The sequence below is a fragment of the Rhinolophus hipposideros genome (assembly GCF_964194185.1).
Source record: "Rhinolophus hipposideros genome assembly, chromosome: 17".
NCBI classification, from domain to species: domain Eukaryota; kingdom Metazoa; phylum Chordata; class Mammalia; order Chiroptera; family Rhinolophidae; genus Rhinolophus; species Rhinolophus hipposideros.
The window spans coordinates 5,684,627-5,703,774 of NC_138063.1; the positions used below are offsets into that span (position 1 = coordinate 5,684,627).

Below are 19,148 nucleotides of genomic sequence, written 5' to 3' on the forward strand. Positions count from 1 at the left end.
TATTTTCAGGGAAACACAGTAAGCTGTAAGTTTGTGAGATATGCAATTGAAAAAGTCATACTAAAATTCAAACGGATTACTTTAATACATCTTCAACTTCTGGGTCCAAGCATATTCATTTCTAGCACAAGTTCTTAATAAAAACAAACATGATGATTATTAAAGTGGAATTTTTACCTTAAGGCTAACATGAAAATGGAATCTGAAAAAAAACAGTACATGTATTTCTTTGACCCAGAATTTTACTTAGGAGTTTTTAATTATTTGAACTTTTAGACTTAGACATCATGCATTTTAACTTCCTCTGTGAACAATAGACTCCCACCCTGCAGCCTTATCACCCAGCTCCTATAGAAAAATCCTTCCAACTGAAACAGGTTAACCTCAAAGTTAAAATCCAAGATTCTATCAATTAATGATGAAGTTTAGCAAGGTAGGAGTTGATAAATGTTACATAGTTAATAGAGTTAGATGAACTCTTTCAAGCCTTGAACTAACAACTCAAATTATTTACTTAGTTAAATGCAGAATTGAATTTAATCTTCCCTTCACATGGCAAAAAGAGACAGCATGAAAAGCTACAAATGAGTAGAAATAGGTGTCTAGGTATTGCAGTATATAAAGCAGAACAGAAAAAAACAATCAGTATCTTGTTCAAATTGTTCTAAAAACTCAAGTTCAGATTTCCCCTTTTAGTTGACACTGGCTGAATTTCTGGATTCCAATTGTCTTTAAATTCTAAACAGTGAAAAACTACTTCCTCGGACATAGTAAAAAAAAAAAAAAAGTACTGATTTGTAAGTTTGCCTTGTGCTTTGCCTTTTTTTTTTTTTTTCATTAAAATGGCTTCGTTTGGAGATCCCTAAGGAAAAGCAGTGCTGTACCAAAGGAGAGGTTGTAGATTTCTACTTTTAATGGAATAGTTTGAGCACCTTAAATGTCCTTTTACCTTTATTCACATGTGAAGACTGGATGAGTGTGTCTGTGTGTGCACACACGTGTACTGGAAACCTTTTCCTCCTCTGAACTGGGCTTTCTGACCCACGGGCAGCAGCACCTACAGGGAACCCACTGGCCTCAGCACACCTGCCATTGCTCCACCTTGTAGAATGACCCTCAAGAAGGGGTCGATGAGGATCAAAACGTGTTTACCTGACTATGGTGTAAGTTTGGCAAGTCCAGCTTTTACACAATTCTTGAAGCCTGACCATTCTTCCCACAATTTCCCATTAGCATCGCCACCAGCAGACGGATTAAGCAGGACATTAAATGGAGTCAGTGCTGCCAGCTGACACCAGCTCTGGAACATCAGAACGTCACGTTATCTGGATTCTATTCAAGTCACAATTTGTGATACTCTGAACAAGGTCATTTTAAAATTTATCTTTGAATTACCTAGGATAAACAAAGGACCTGTTAAAAAGTAGAACAATGAAATTTTCAAGTGAACGTTTCACCCAATGTGGTGTTTTAGGAACTTTAAAAGTGTATCATTAAAATCCAGTGGATGTGTGAAATCATGCTAATCTATGAATTTCTAAATGACTTCTACACAATGCACTTTGATAACCTGGTTCCAGATCTATGAAATACCATTAATGTTTTTCAAAATGTTATGATCCAAACTTTTTTCACTCTAATCTTTGTTTGGTGAGGTTTTATGACTGTTAATTTAAATGAGCTTTGTTTAGAGGCTCAGCCAACTGCTCCAGCCTTTATGTCGGAGGCATAAGGATATTAGCAACATCAGCGGCTTCCTGGTTTATTCAATGTCTCCCACGAATGACACTTCACTTTTCCCTTTTTACTAAAACTTGCTAGTCCCTACCCTCCATGCTCTGCCCAGTTTATGGGACATCCAGAAATAATCTAGCTCACCTTATACTAAATGAAATCTGCATCCGGGTATTAAATAGACTACAAAGCAGATCTTGTGAACGAAATTTTTATTTACACACTGTATCTAGAAGCAGATACATAAATTCTTATACAATTAATTTCCAAAAATGTGCAAGAAATTACTATAATTTGTTTACAAACCAAAACACGTATTAAAATCAATGGACTTTGGATACTTCATTCTGTGGTGTTCTCAGTACAAATGATACACACCTGATTTGAAACATACAGAAAAAAATGTAAACTACAGCAATCTGGATCGCAAGTATTAATTTTATGGCACTCCAACGACTATAAAATTTCTTTAACCCAACATGGATACTTATTACAAAACTTTGTAAGGATTCTTCATTTCTGGAGTTTGGATCACTTTTCAGAAACAGCAACTATACATTTGCCATGTTGTGACTAATAAAAAGGATGTTTATAAAAAACCTTCCTTACAGGATTAAAAAAGTATTCAAAGAAACCAAATTTGTGATTACTAGCGTACCAATACTTTAGAATTTTAAAGTTATTTATGGAACTGGTGATTGTTCCTTATTAGAGTTTTCAACGAAACTGTCTATTGCTGGTAGTGATTTCATTTTCAAATTAAGACTTCACATTCGATGAAAAGCCATTAAGATTGAAAATATATTATTTGAACCATTCATAAAGTATCTCTCATATACAATGTGAAATGCACAATGATTAACACTGGTGTTTCCAAAAGCACTGCTAATAAGATATTTAGACTTGTAGCATGAGCAGAAGACACTGCATAAAACCTATGTAAGATTTTAGTAACTTTTATATCCTGTTTCAGTAATACTGGCTCAGAAATTATAATGTATACTTCGCTTTATTACCTATATGCCAACGATTTAGCCTTTTGGCACACGATTTTCTTCAACAGCAAGATGGTTGCCCTGTGTAGCTGGTTTCCTTAAAAACTATTTTTTAGTTCTATGATCATTTCCTGTGATATAATATTTTTGTCCTTCTAAATCTTCAGATTATTGCACCAAGTAGAAAGAGAGCAGTTTTCCTTAGAAAGAGAGAGGGAGATATTTTTAAAGTACTTTCCATGCTGTCTTTTTATAAAAATGCATAGTGTCCTAGTAAGCCTGGAAATAGCTTCTGGCCTCCGTCATGTTTTGTGATGAAATAGTTGATTTAAAAAAACACATAACTCTGATTCATTTATTACGGCAAAAGGATAAAACTTTCCTGTCTTCTTTTTCTCTCCTTGAGCTCAGATTTTCAGAAGCACATATTCAAAAATCATTCACAGGTCGTGTCCCTGTCACCTAAGCCACCGTTCAATAGAATCCAGAAATTTACCCAAATTGTATCTAGACTGAAGTGTAAGATGAAGGTTTACCTCTTTTTCCTGGAACCTTTCCATTTTAACTCCGTTTTCAGGGCCCTAGAAAGCCAATCGTCACATTACGTTCTGCTGCCCATGCCAAACGGTCCTCTCTATGCAAAAGCAGAAACTGTCGCAACACTCCTTTGCTTATAAATAATTTCTTGGCAAATACTTCTTATTTTTATCGATACACTATCAGACCCTACCCATTTCAAATTGGATTAGAGTAGGGCATTTTACTTTAAAATCTTTAATAGTCCGAATATACAAATGCACACAGATTTTGGCTTTCTAAATTAGAACAGTACCAAGACTTGCCCTCCATAAAAACACAAAACACAATTTTAAAAACATTCGGATGAAAATCAGAATAATCTTAACTGGAAACTAAAAGACTAGATCTTTAACACATTCCCATGAGGAAAACGTGGAGGACAGGCTATGCCCACATGCTGAAACGGGGTTCGGGGCAGTCCAAAGGCCTCTGTGCACCGTGGTCTCGCCAAGCGTACATGTAAATGCTTCTAGAAACATGGAGGAGCTATTTCAACACTTATCATTCACACACAGAGACTCTGTGACAATACCTGCCATCTAATATAGACGCACAGGGGCTTGTAACTCACCCTAGATATATTTTAAATTGTTTAAAAATAAATAGTTTTGCAAAAAAATAGTTTAAAGGTCTTGCATTAATTTGATAGGTTTACAACTCTGTAATAGTTCTTAATCCAAATAGCTTATAGTGAACACTTAAATTATATTATTACAGTATACTCACTATTCCATCTTATTAGGTGAAAACACATCAGAAAGTGAAAGAGGAGTCTCTGTAACAAGGTACAGTCAACATTCCACCAAAATTAAGTACCTTTTCCCCTTGAAGTCAAAACACCATAATATGATAATTGTGGCTTTGTGCCTTTTCTTCTTAATCCTCAGTTCCAACCTCAAAAAAACAAATAGAGCAAAAAACAGGGATACTGGTGTGAATAAAAAAAGCCATTAAGTTTGACCTACGACCTTTACTCTTATTCTTAAATGGAGGTAAGAGCTACTAGGAAAACTGAGTGACAAAGAAAGAAATGTCTTAAATTATATATATCATCTGAGATGGAAACATTTTCCTTTGAAACGGTATAGCTGGAAACATTTTCTGGTTGGGACAATCCTAAAATACGACACTAAAGAACTGTGGAGTAAATACTACATTTCAAAACAACTAAAAACTACGGGGATAACACCTCCCCCCCAAAAAAGGACTGAATCAAAAAGATAAAATAACTAATGATGCCAATTTACTTAAGACTTAGCTATATTAAAAAAGAAACAAATAGAAAACCTATTTTTAAATGGTAGTATGTATGGTAGGCAATAAGACTTCCACGTATGACATGATTTTAATATTTTTCTTACATGGTGTTCCACAATTTCCACAATTTTTCAGCTGAAGTCATGGGGTTTGGGTTTTTTTTTATTTTTTTCCAGTGGGATGAACATAGAGTCAAATCTAGCACATCTTAACAGTGACTACACAAAAGAAAAACATAAATGCAACTTTAAAACAATGTTTTCTCTCTATTCAAATTAAAGTTAGAATTTTGTATAAACTTTAATGTTTCAAGAGAATCTAGTCCATTTATGAAAACCAGTTCTACATCCAATTTACCCAAGAAAATGTTGACTAAGCTAAAGAAATCACAGATAAAACATTTTACCAAAGGAAAATATAGGTAACACAAAACATTGCTATCACAGGAAACTATGAGCATCTAGTATTTCTTTAATAATAGTTCTAGTTCCATAGGTCTTTATATGTTATGCCAATTTGTAGCAGAGCTAAATGACAGAAAAGGCAACAATTTCTAAATTGGTGGTATACATCTCTTTACAATTTTTTAATGTAAGGCCATTTATTAAAACAGACAAACCACAAGATGAAAATGAAGGCAACAAAAAAATTCAACTTTCCACAACCAGAAAAAAAAAAATTAAACAGAAAACAGCACAATTTTAAAAAGAATTTAGAAATGAGTGTTGTAAGAGATATGTGGCAAATCTGCATTCCATTACCCAAGATGATGTCAATTCATAATGCTAAACAAATCTTCCTAAAGTTGAGATTAAAAATCATTTTCAGTGTATGTGTAAATTCTGTGTTTTATCACATGGGTATGTTTACTCAACACTATCTTTGAAAATATGGGCCATTTAAAGAGACATAACAATTTTCATTCTATAAGTTTCATTCAACTTTACTTAGGGTTGAATACACATGAAATGTGCTTTAATGCATAAAAATCACAGTGGATAGCAGCAAAGGACGGGGAGGGAGGTTAAGGAGAATCTGACAATTCACATTGTGATTATTCTGCACGACGATGAAAGAGAATTCACACGTCTAAAACCTCAAGACTTCCCTTTTTAAAGAACCAAAATAAACTCACGACACCTTGCTCGTTTCCCTGCCCCGAAACAAACTGATAACTCTTTCACAAAAGAAAACTGAAATAGTATGGCAGCAAAAGATTTTGATAGCGATGAAAGTTTGTAAACTGTATTTCAATCTCTTTTTCTTATTCCCAAAGTGCAAGATGCAGGGTTCTCATCATCTTTCAGTAGTGCTTCTCCTGTAAATAATCCTTCATTTTGTTTGGCAAAGGCAGTTTCTGAATTAGGTCTATTCTGGTGTACTGACGTATAACAAAACGACACAGGTACTGCAGAGAGCGCACCTGCATGAACCGTGACACCGGGTTGGTCAGCCTGACCGGGTAGGTTGCGGATCCAGGCAACCGAGACCTGGAATAACAAAAAGCTCCATTTTCAGAGTCCCTGATTGAATGCTCAATTAGATCAACTATAGAAGTATGTCCTTCCACATCTGGCTGTTCGTAAAAGCTAAACCTACCATTTGAATGTTCAATTCTAGTGTGAAGTGTTTTGCCATGGGAGCGAAAGCTCAAGCTTAAAAGGTAACGATCATCAGAACTATCCCGCACAAGGAAAGAACCATCTGGCACACTGGCTAGTTTCCCTTCTGCCTCCCAGCGTGTGATTGGTCCCCAGTACCATCCTTGTTTCGCAAGTTTTTTCAGCTCCTCTGTAAGGCTTGTCACAACCATGGGCCCACTACTCTGCACTGAGTCATAAACTCTTGCAACCCCAGGGGCAGAGTTAGGATCAAAATTCAAATGACAGCGCACACTTTCGGCCACGTGGGCATCTGTGCCGGTGAGCCCACTGAAGTTCCTTTGGATCTGATTCGTCTGCATTGGAGGTAGCAACGGAGAGAGTGGAGGGACGTCATCGCGACTCGCTCTGGGGCTCTGCAGCATGACTCCCGTGGTGCCGATCAACAAGCCGTTCACCGACTGATCCACGAAGATCTCGGGGGCCACGACAAGGTCCTGGTCCCCCTGAGTTTCGTCCTCGGGGAAGGAGCCGCCGTCCACCGGGGCAGGGACTGCAGAGACCTCCATGGGAGAGGAGCTGTCCAGACAGTAGCTGCGCGAGCCTTCCAGAGGGTACATCCCCTCGTCTAAAGGCACAGTGTACTGGATGTAGTCCTGAGGCATAAGTCCAAAGACGACAGGCACATGTTCCTCGAGGTGGAGGTGCAGGTCCCCACTGGGGGACTCAGAGCTCTTCAGTGAGTGGCCTGGCTCTGGGCACACACTCTCAGACTGAAGGTCGTGGAAGTCCTTACGGACCCCGTTCAGTGCTGGGCTGGGGCTGGCGGAGTGAACCAGGGCTTTGACTCTCACCTCCATCTTGATGCACGTCTCCTCGGAGTTGGTGGGCCGCAGGGGCCACGGCGTGGGGCTGTAGTGATGGGTGCGGAGGGAGGTGGACCGCATGGGCCTCTGAGCTCTCACGTCCTTAAAGACCAGCGGTGCCGAGGAGGACGAGAAGGTGTCCTCATCGGCGGAGCTCCCAGGCGGGGCACTGCCCTTGCCCTTGTGCTTCTGCTTGGCAGAGAGCCGTCTCTTTAACGTACCCATGAGGCTTTCACTTTTGGAGCGCGTTTTTCCACCTTTTTCATCTTCACTGTTGATATCGCAGCTGGTCATCTCTTTCCCATAGCAGCTACCAAATAAGGAGTCATCTTTTCCAAAATCACTGGCTAGTGAGGGCTGTTGCACTACCATGAAATCCGTTTCTTCTTTACTTTTATTTAAGTTGAAAGACTTCCGGAAGGTCTTCAGACTAATTTTCTTCATTATGACTAATTCCCTAATCCAAGGCGGTCAATTTCTCTCCGGAATATCAGCCTCAAACATCCGGGTAGGCTGCACGTAATGCTGCATCTACATATTTCTCCAGCTTCATTTACCCTTTGGAGCCATTTTCTAAAAAGAAACAAAATAAATTTTTTAAAAAGGGCACATGAAAAAAAACTCCACAAAAGTTTTACTTTACTCAGTTTTAAGTCCTTAGCGTCTGAACAAGGACACCTGAGTATGTACGCCCCTAAGAGGGTCAGTTAACTCACAGGGTTTTTCCGTTTCACCCAGACAGTGCGTCACTGCTTACGACACGATCAGCATTGGACAAATGTTGGAGAATGCCTGAAAGCACACACCCAAACCTCCCTGCTTTCTTTTTGCACCTGCCTTTGGTTTTCTCCTTAGTTATCAGTCAGAGTGCCCAGCTTTCCTTGCACACCTCTTCAGCACTAACCCACACAGGGCCCAGCTACCAGTCTGCGTCCCATGAACAGCAACCACTCCAAGGAGGCACTACGCTGAAGTGGGACAGTAACAAATCTGGCTGATCCCTCAACAACTTGTACACATTTTTAAAAACGTAAACATCTGTAAAAATGAATAAAAAGCATTCCACAATCTGGAATAAGGTATCTGGCTAAAGCCTAGCCATGTCCCTCTAGCCCTGCAAGTTCACTGAGAATAGGGGCCATTCACCTTCACATCCCCAGAGCTTAGGGGCAGCTTGGGAGGAAGCGTGGGGAGGAGAGAGAGAGAACACTTGCAGCTGACCGTCATGGCTGGGGCTCTCCCATAACAACTAGGTATGTCTAGTGGAGATTATTTGGAAGAAGATTATGACGCATATTTCCAGAATTATTATGTCTTCCTCTTCTTCTTTTGCAATTTCCCATGGCAAAGTTTTACTTCTGTATCGAGAAATATAATTTCTAAACTTTTTCCATCACTGAAATGATAGGATTTCAATTCTGTAGACTTTCTGAAAGTCATTTCTGAGGAAAACTTTTGTCCTCATTGATGACAGGAATGACTGCTTTGCAAAAACATTGTGCTTAAATTACGCAGACTTTCTTTCCTCTGTGGTCATTTTCTGCAGTTGTGCAATCATGGAAGTATAATGTCAAAACAAGATCATTAGCCTGAACTTGAGCAAAGTAAAACGAAGACCAGGAGTCTGATCCCTACCCACCAGTTAAACTCCACTCAGTTTTTTGGCAAAAGACGACAGCTCTAACGGTGATGACATTCATTAATTCACCATGTACTTACGAAGCCCCTACTATATACCCAGCACTGCATATGCGGATTTTATAATAAAGTGTTTCTGGCTTCATAATTCAGCAGGAGAGAGATCTGTGAATGGATATATTGCAATACAAACCCATTAGGAATGTAGTGATTAACAGACGGTGGGAGTTAGGAGGAGACAGAGCTCTTACAAATGTTTACTTCAGTTATAGACAGGATTTGCTTACTGTGTAGACAGAACCTACATGAAATCTGTACTAAAAACCATTCAGATCAAACAACCTATTAGGCGATCAGTAGTATCATTTTCATAAAGGAAGAAGCAATTTTAAAAAATCTTAACTATCATGTAGTACGTTTTTGATCAAGTTGTAAGAAATAAAATAAATATAAATATTTGGAGCACAAGTTATTTTAAACGTAATTGTGTATCAGATGACCTCACTATGCACGTACTATTATCTTCTACGCAAGCATCAAGATGTAACATTTAAGTTATCAACACAGACTGCTTGAAAAAACATGGCCATTCATAAACATGAAGGAGATAATACAATGATAATATACTTTAGCTGGCGAGTCACTGCTCCTAAGTAGACAGTGTAGGTTTCACACTCAAAGTACACGAGATCCCAATCTAATGTTTTAGACAAGAATAAAATGCCATACACCGTGGATGTGATAAGTACATCTGTAAAGGTAAAACCATCATGTAATGGAATTTAGATATTTTGCTGATACATGATTAACATGAATTACTACCTGCCATTAGAAAGCAGCTTATATAAAATATAAGTAAAATAATCGTTCACTTGGGAATAACAATACCTATAAAATTATGTTGAAATTTTAAAGTCAACAGAAAAAAAATAAACAGAAATAGTAGGAGACAAGGAAGTAAATAAATAATGTAAGTAAAAATGAACACATTGGCTTTCTGGTAAAAATCTGTACAAGGTATTTGTGTCATGTGCGCCAGACCTGGAAGCCTGTGGCTGAGCAAGCCCCCGGAGCCTCACCACCGTGTCCCACCCCCCGCGTGGCCGATCCTAGGGGTGTCAAGCAAGACTTGCCACAACTTACCACACTGAGCATTTACATACTAACTTCGTATCAATTTGCTTTCCTACAGAAATATTTTAGGAAGGTATAATATCTTCATGAAAACCTGCACATTGCATGTTCAAACCCCTTCGTAATAAAATGAAGCTTTTAAAATGTTTGAAAGTCAGTGACAAATTCTGCTGCAACTAAATGATGGTCTAAAGTAATACAAAATCATTGTGTAATGTTACAAATATGTCTATCATGGAAATATTTGTAGAAATCATTGTGAACAAAGAAAACACCGTCACACACAGAAGCAGACCCATGCATACATGGGAACCTGAAGACAGAAGGCAGGCCAATGGAAAAACTGATACTAGTTAATAGATGGTACCAAGACAACTGGTTACATACCTGGAAAAATAATAAAAGTGGATTCCATACCTCACACCATAAATGAAAATAAGTTATATGTATATTAAAGATCTTACTGTGAAAATCTTAAGTTTAGTTAGAATAAAATATAAAATTGTCTTTAAAACTTTTTTAAACAAGGCACAGAAAGTATAAACAATAAAACTTCAGATCAAAAGATGCCACAAAGGGACTGAGATTTCACGTGTCAAATTCTTTTGTGAAACTAGGAAAAAACAGGACAACCTAAGTACAACAAAAGCTTCATTAACTTTCCTTAATCAGAGAGAACTTTGAAGCACAGTTCTTCGTAGTAGTAGAAACTAGTAGTATTTGTCTTAACAGGCTGAAAATGGTGAACTGAAGGATTAATAAAACCTCTGTGTATTACGCGATAATTTTCTGGCTCATTAGCAATGAATCCAATTTTATCCACCAAAAATTGGGCATCAATTCACACAGAGCTTAAGAAAACTTAATTACCAATATCCATAAAACCAAAGCATGTGAGTAAAAGAGAAAACAAACATGTTTAGTCCCAATAACAGGGATGTTACAAAGAAAGTATTGTTTATAATCATCGAAAATCAGCAAGTTCTCGACACACGAGATCAATGGATCAATATCTGGAATGGCTTATACATGGTCAGTCTGGAGTGTCACCCAGCATCTCCACGACTCAAGCACATAAATCAACCTAAAGCTTCACCAAAAGGGTCAGGCCCAGCAAACTCTCTAGGAATGAACAAAATGCTAGTTCAGTTTCGATCTTAATTACAAAGGCTTTCGTTTTCCTGTTTGTACCTGGGTTACCCTACTCCCTCCTCCTGATAAATGGTCTTTTCCTCTTTCTTAATCCACCTTTGAGGGCATTACTTAAAAAAGATCCATTTTGTCCTGAAATCTGCTCTGATCACGCAGCCAAAAGGGAGTTCTCTCTCCCTTCTCTGGACTCCAAATACTCAATCTGTACCGCTTCAACAGTACGTCACATAGTGACTTAGAACTCACTGACTGCAGTCTAGTCATATTATCTCCCCAACCAGATGGTGATACTGGAAATGTCTTATTCATTTGTATATTCTTAACCAGGAAATACCATTCATTAGATCCTTAATATGTATTGCTAAAATTTTTTGATACCAAATAAATATTCCTTGACTATCAAGTAAAATGAATAGACAGGAAAATCCAAGTTGTACAAAACTGGCTAAATCTCTTCTTATCAAAATGAAGCAATCTGTCTCCTATAAAAATCAAAAGTCATTATTACAATTGATCAAAGATTAACAATTCCATCCACAAAGGTCACACGTGAAACCCTTGCTTATCAGTTAACACATCATCTATTCCCATACTTTCACGTGGTATGTGTTCAGACAAGTAAAGACTACCAAAGTTCTACCAAATAAATACCAGTAAAGAGAAGGAAATATATTAAATAACCAACCCCCCAAATACTTAGTACTATGTAGTTGTATAAGTACATCTAAAAATAAAAATTATCTTTGATTCCCAAAGTCGAAGATGGATGTAGAGTAGAGTAGCTATGGCACTACCTCCAACCGGGACACGTTGGCAGCAGGAACCAACAGAAACAGAAGATTGCACTAAGTATCCGAATATTACAGTAAATGTTATAGACTGTAATTTCTGCATATCAGCCATTTTTCATAAAGCCCTCTACCGCCATTTTCCTGCTCCGTTTGTAAAATATTTTACAAAATCCAAGAGGAGTTAAGATATTTGATGCAAAACTAAGAGATAAGAAATTGCAGGCTGCGAGACAGGTCAAAGAAATGACAGGAAAATGCTGGACAGAGACAATCTGATAAAGTATTCTTAAGCAGTAAATCCTGACATGACAAAAGACTACAAGCTGTGGTATAAATCAGACCAGATTATAAATAAAGACATAGGGGAAGATACGATGATTTGTGACTTTGCTTCCAATTGCCCCCTACCCGCTGAATGATAGGGTGTGGGTAAAAGCATGAGCACGTCTTCAAGTCCCTGTGAACCCCTGAATTCAGAGACTCTACAGTCTATGTTCTTTTCTCATCCATCATTGTCCGATCCTCAAAGCAGTCTTGACCCGCAGAAAGGTCTATCTTCAGAGAAAACTTAGTTAAGTGGGAAGAAGGCTCCTTGGTGGTAACAACGCAACAGCCCTTGCCATCACTGATCACCATTTCCTGGGACAGGTCGTCTGGGCAGTGCAGACACAAAACAAGTAAACCAAGGAGGACATGATGACTGGTCACTGTGACAGACCCATGAAGGAGAAGGTGATCGAAGAATATTGGGGTCCCTACTCTAGATTCCACGAACACCTAAGACCCCTCCTTGGCCTCTCTGACAAGCCAGTATTTAGGACAGCGCGGGACTGGAGAGAAGGAACCAGTTATGCAAAGCGAAGGTTGAGGTGGAAGACGTGTACAGAAGCCCTGAAGGAGGAAACTGCAGGTGCAAACACTGAGAAGCCCAAAGTGCCTGAAGCCTGGGTGTGAAGGATGAGCGGGGCACATGACGGCCAACTTAAAGTATTTGGGTGTGATGCCAAGGGCAATGAGAATTAAAAGGTTTTCAGTATCAACGCGGTCTAGTTTACAAGCACACTTCCCAGTTTTGAGCCCACAGATCCTCTTCAATACCAAGAATGTAACTCTGATGACCACCCCCTACCCCGAAACCCAGGGGTTTCAAATTGCCTTGTTTAAAAAAAAGACGAACAATTCCTTAATAAAATGTAAAATGTTAAAACAATCACTAGGTGAGTACTACTCAAGTTTCCTTAACAGGCCACAGGCCTCTTAAATCTTTCTAACAATGGTTGGGTTGAGAGTTCAAGTTCAACATAGACTCACTGGAAAGACTCAAAAATGAGGCAACTGAGTATGAAAATTTTATTCATACCTGATTCCCACTTGCAAGTAATTCTCCATAATGCCCCAGTTTTGTGATATAATTTTAGTGACACTAAAGTAATGAATGTTCAACTTCCATTAGAATAATTAATCGGTGGAAACATGCCAGTTGGTAGGAGACAGCTGTAGATGCAGACCCTTCCAGGCATACTAGTCATTACCTTAGATGTGTGTGTGTAGACACTGACAATGCAGCTAGGAATACATACAGACTCATCTCAGGCTTGGGTGGAAAACACACGGAGCACACGCCACATACAGTAAGATCCCCAATTAGGTAAGCTCTGAGAAGTAGGTACAGAGGCTAAAGACCCAGAGTGTGATGTGGAAAGCCGGTCTGAATGCGAAGAGTACCGTGGAGGCTCTGGGCAGCCCGTCAGAAGGCAAGAGCCTCCTCTCCTGCCCACATCGCTCTGGTCTTTCTCAAATCCAACAGCCAAACTTCAGGAAGAGCAAAATTCCAAATAGCTTTCCATGGCACTCAGTGAAAAGCCAGTCTTTACAGACTGTAAGGAAGCCCCCTACAAAGGCCCGCGGGCCCCCATGATGGGACTCTCCCGCCCCGACACCAGTGTTCCCTTCCCTCTCCACTGCCCCTGTGAAGCTCTGACAAAACCACAATGTGCTGCCATTCGGGCTTGTGCCGGCTGCCAGTGTCACACAGCTAATCCCCTCACTTCCCTCAAGTCTTTGCTCAACTGTCACTTTCCCAAGGAGCCCTGCCCTGATCGGGCCATTTAAGCTGCAGCACAAACCCTCTCACCGTGTTGTGTTCTTTTTTTCCAGCATACAATAGGGTTTTCTGATTTATTATGTTCTTTGTCTTTCTCCCCCTTTTTATTAAAGAATTTAAGCTTTACAAAAGCGGGATTTTAACTGTGCTTTAGCCACTAATGTCTCCCAAGAGTACAGGAGCGTCCCAAGGGCGTCGAGGTGCTCAGTAATTATGACTAACTGAATTTTAGACATGTGATCCCATCGGTACAGTGATGAGATACCCTGCCACCTCCACCTCCCTCACTCCCCGCCTCGCCTCAAGGAATAATTTGTGGTCATTTAGGATAAAGTCATGAAAGGCCTTACATCGCAGGGCCGGGAAGGTTCTCTACTTGGTGGTGTCTGCTCCAGTCACGCTGCAAGCATTCATCTTCACAATCTCCTCACATGGACCTTTTTAAAACGCTGGCCCTTTAATCTGCAATGTGTCCTTTTTCATTCTTCTCTGATTAACTTGTTCAGACCTCAGCTCACCGGTCAGTTCCTCCCCAGCCACAGCCTGCTCCTGCTGCGCAGGTGAAACTCCCCAACCGCAGGCTCTGAGAAGACTGCGGACCTGTGCTGCCTAGACCTTCCATCGGTAAGTGTGCTTCGACGTATCTGTATCATTATTTGACTGTAATCGACATGAAATCAGAGACTGTCAATTTTTTGTCTCAACATTTTGCCCCCAACACCTAGCTCATACCTGGCCCAAAAAAGGTACTCAGTAAGCACGTGCTGAATGAAAATGGAGTGAACGGAATGAGAAGAACACTGCGCCACGACGACAGGTAACCTCCCTACACCTGGGGTCCACGTGGTGCTGCTTCCCACTGCTGTATTCACTTCATAGAAAATGAGATTGATAACCACAGGAAAAGTGCCTGGTAATTATCTACTGGATAATTATTCTTTTTTCAACTACCAATCCACATGCAACTCAATACTAACATTAAATAAACAAAATTCAACTCTAGACCTTAGAAACCATAAAAAGTTCTATTAGGCCATATGGTCTTCTATCTCTTCCCTTCATTTTCTAGGCAAAGATTACTCTGGAATTTTTAAGAGTATCTGTTTTACTGTTGCACTTCCAAAAATATATGCCATCTTTTTATAGGATTACCATCTGTCTCCTCATGCCTAAGTAAATGTTCTGAATTAGTTTTACTGCTTTTCTAATTGTAAAATTTTAAGTTTACACATATACTTGAAAATGTGTATAAAGGTTCAAGGGATAGGTTTTAGACGTGTATGTTTTATTCATATGGTTAGAAGGTAACATCTTCAAGTAATTTTAAAATCTCTTTTTTAAGAAGTGATTGGATGGAGCCATGCCTGTCACTGTAATACCTAATGAAAAACTTTTTGACAACATCAAACTACTTAACTTTCAATGAATAAAACAGCTTATTATCATTTTACAAGTGAAAAAACTGGGTCTCAGAGAGAATAAAATTTGCCCAACCACGTTAAATAATTTGCCACTAGGAAACAGCAAGTCCAGAATCTGAACCTGGCTGCTACCACCAAAACTCACATCCTTCCACTGTAACAAGCTGCTTGCTGGGTGGTCTACTGCTTACATCAGTGGCTCCCAAACTTTCTGGACTCAGCACCCCTTTAATCTCTTACAAATGACTGAAGACCATAAAAAGATCTAAGTGGGTTATACCTGTTGAAATTTATCCTATTAGAAATTAAATCGAAATATTTTGTAGAAGACAAAAATATTTAATTGCTAATTCATTTAAAAATGACAATATACTCATTACACATTAAGAAAACTTTAATGAAAAATAAATACATCTTCTCAAACAATAAAAATTCATTGTGGGGGGACAGATGGCTCAGCTGGTTAGAGCGAGAGCTCTGAACAATAGGGTTGCCGGTTCAATTCCCACATGGGATGGTGGGCTGCACCACCTGCAACTAAAGACTGAAAACGGCAACTGGACTTGGAGCTGAGCTGCGCCCTCCACAAACAGATTGAAGGACAACTACTTGGAGCTGATGGGCCCTGTTCCTCAATATTCCTCAATATACGCACTGTTCCTCAATATTCCCCAATAAAATTTAAAAAAAAAATTCACTGTGAGAAGTGGTAGTGTTCTATATCATTGTACATCTTTTTTCTGTGTGGCAGAAACAGCTGGACTCTCAGGTCTACCTCTGCTTTCAATCTGTTCCAATATGTTGTTTCAGTTAAAGCATCAGAAGAAAATTCAACCTCCTACAGATATATAGCTGGGAACCGGAGGAACGTTTTGTGCAATAACCTTTTCACATGAGTGTGGACATTTTCCTGTGATACCATACGAAAAATCAACAAGTGACAGTATCTTACCAGTTAGCTGCACTGAGAAATCTGAGACCATATTAATTTTACTTTGAAAGTTATTACTTTCAAATCTGTTAGTCTAGCTTGCATTTTGAATCTTTTCTGCATGCCTGTTTCTGTAACATCACATACCGTGTTCCCCGAAAATAAGACCTAGCTGGAAAACAAGCCCTAGCATGAGTTTTCAGGATGAAATCCCCTGAACATAAGTTCTAATGCGTCTTTTGGAGCAAAAATTAACATCAGACCCAGTCTTACTTTTCGGGAAACACGGTATTAGTTATTTCATCATACAATATGAAAAGCTTACATTTGTTGTATCACCACTAATCTCATTAGAACTGGGAAGCAGTTTAGCTGACAGTACAGATACAAGCTTTCCACAATCCTGATTTGTGCTTGAAAGTTTGAATTTACCATTGGCATCAATACTGTCAGTGAAGTGACAGGCTTACTTTGATCATTTATGAGATAATAACTACTAAAAACTCAAGCTGAACAACCATAGTTTGTCTATCAATTGTTCCTTTAGGTAAAAGCAGTGTTTCATGAAAAAGCAGCTATCTCAGCTAGCAACTCAAGCAATGACACAAGTTCCCCCTTGAGACACCTTTCTTTGGTATGTGATGGAAACGGCTTTCTACACACTTCCATTTCTGCATAAAGATTTTGAAAACACGTGTACCCAGCATCAAGATTTAATACAATAAATAATTTTTACAGCTTCACCAATGACATTCTTAAATGTAATCAGAATGTTCTTTTTACTACAAGTGCTTGGAGGTAAAGAGCACATGACTATCGTGGAGATTTACTACTGTTACAGCTGGTGCCTTCTCAGTGGTCAGGCACCATCGGTTTTATCATCACTGCTTGTGTACCCTCAGTGACAACGGCAACACAGTGGAAAAGGCGAATAATGTCTTAGCATTATTATGTTTTAGCATTAAAGAGGATCCAGAGACCACACTCTGAAAACTGCTAGCTTAAATAATCTGTGAAGACAGTTTAAAAGAACAAAGAGAAAGACTTTTAATGTAAGAAAAGCATCCATATAAAAAGTTAGCAAGACAGCTTTATTTACGGTGGCCAAGACAAGGAAACCAAAATGTCCTTTGATAGATGAATGGATAAAGAAATTATACTATATATACACAACGGAATACTATTCGGTGGTAAGAAAAGATGAAATAGTACCATTTGTGACAACATTGATGGATCTTGAGATTATAATGCTAAGCGAAATTAAGTCAGATAGAAAAAGTAGAGAACCACATGATTTCACTGATATGTGGGATATAAACCATAAACAACAAAAGGACAAGACAAATGAAGGAACAAAAACTCAGACACAGATAATAGTTTAGTGGTTACCAGAAGGCAAAGGGGGAGGGGGACTCTAGAAGAGGGTAAACGGGGTCAAATATATGCTGACGGAAGGAGAACTGACTCTGGGTGGTGAACACACAATGTGAGATGTAGATGATGCATTATCGAATCGTACACCTGAAACCTATGTAACTTTACTAACAATTGTCACCCCAATAAACTTTGAAAAAAGAGAAAGTTAGCAAGAGAGATGCTGTCGTCCATGTCCTTCTGCACTAAAGGTGGCACTGCCAGTTTCTGAGCCAGATGTGAGCCCTGGTTCGTGCCCTCCCCTTTCGGTTCCCTGGATCCTACTCCAGTGTCCCCGAACCTGCCAGTCCACTGTTGCCATTACCTTCACAAAAAAGTAAAAATAAAGAATAGATATTAAAGCCTTGCCAGAAAAGGAGAAGTAGAAAGGAGGGAAAGGTAAAGACCTTATAATGAAAAAGAAAAGAAGGGCAATGGCCAACATAACATGAAACATGATAGAATTTAGGTCCCAATGTTTGTCACACCAATAAACATGAATGGGATAAACTATTAGGGGGGAAGAAAGATTTTCAGATCTGGTTTTAAAAATCCAATCATACTATATGGAAATGCCACACTAAAACCAATTGTTTCAGAAAGTCAAAAATGCCACAAAATCTCTATTGGCTGTCCTCTCCATAGCGTGCCTGTGATTCTCTTATTTTATCAGTGAATTATATCCAGTTGTATTCTACTGGAGATGAGAAACATCATGGGTCTCGGTCACTTGTTATATCCCCAGTACCTAGAACAATTCCTGGGCATGGCTGGTGCTCATCCAAACTTTTCTAAATGTATGGCATGATTTAAACATGCAAACAAATAAGTATATGTTTTTAAAGTTCTTGCTATAAAAACAGTTAAGTGATTTGTAAACACCAAACAAATGCAGATGGCTAAAAAAATTTTCTGTGGAATTAGGTGTGGTAAAACCACACTAAAAGACAAGTAAAACATTACTAAAAACAAACAAAAAACAAAAAAAACACTGCCACCTAGGCCTTTGCACAAAGATTGTTTTGCAAATATGATTCACTTCTAACTCTATTTAAAAGAAGGGCCCAACTAGAAATCACATTGGTGGGAGGAAACAATTCCAGATATATCCCTAGCACGGCTGTATATTTGTAAACAGTAATATATCATAGATCAAAAAAGCAAAATCGTATTATCACAGCTACCACACACACAAACACACAAAATTCAAACATCAATTCATGAACCCCTCCCTAAAAAACTGTAAAAAACTGTAAAATAGATGATACACAAAACAAAATTAAGAGCCATAAGTAATGAAGAAATGCTGAAAACCAGCAATAAGGATGCCAATTATCAATACCATTAATTAGCATTATTTTCAACATATGAGCCAGTTAATTAGATAAGAGTAAGAAGTAAGTATAAATATTAGAAAGGAGGAGACATAACTGTCATGTAACTGAACAACTATCAGGGGGAAAAAAAGAGAAAGAACCTGGTCAAGGAACTGATTATAAAATTTACAGGTAAAAATCACTTAGTAATTAATT

General features: G+C 38.8%; 1 protein-coding gene across 2 annotated transcripts in view; it reads right to left on the reverse strand.

Moving 5' to 3' along the window:
- Positions 1-1,933: 1,933 nt before the first annotated feature.
- The window catches only part of SOCS6 (suppressor of cytokine signaling 6), a 32,059-nt gene continuing 14,844 nt past the window's right edge, over positions 1,934-19,148 (reverse strand). For both annotated transcript variants that reach the window (XM_081078361.1, XM_081078362.1), the window contains exon 3: positions 1,934-7,605. In XM_081078361.1, coding sequence (XP_080934487.1) covers positions 5,869-7,476 — 1,608 coding nt within the window. In that variant the 5' untranslated portion in view covers positions 7,477-7,605 and the 3' untranslated portion in view covers positions 1,934-5,868. The remainder of the gene's footprint in view (positions 7,606-19,148) is intronic.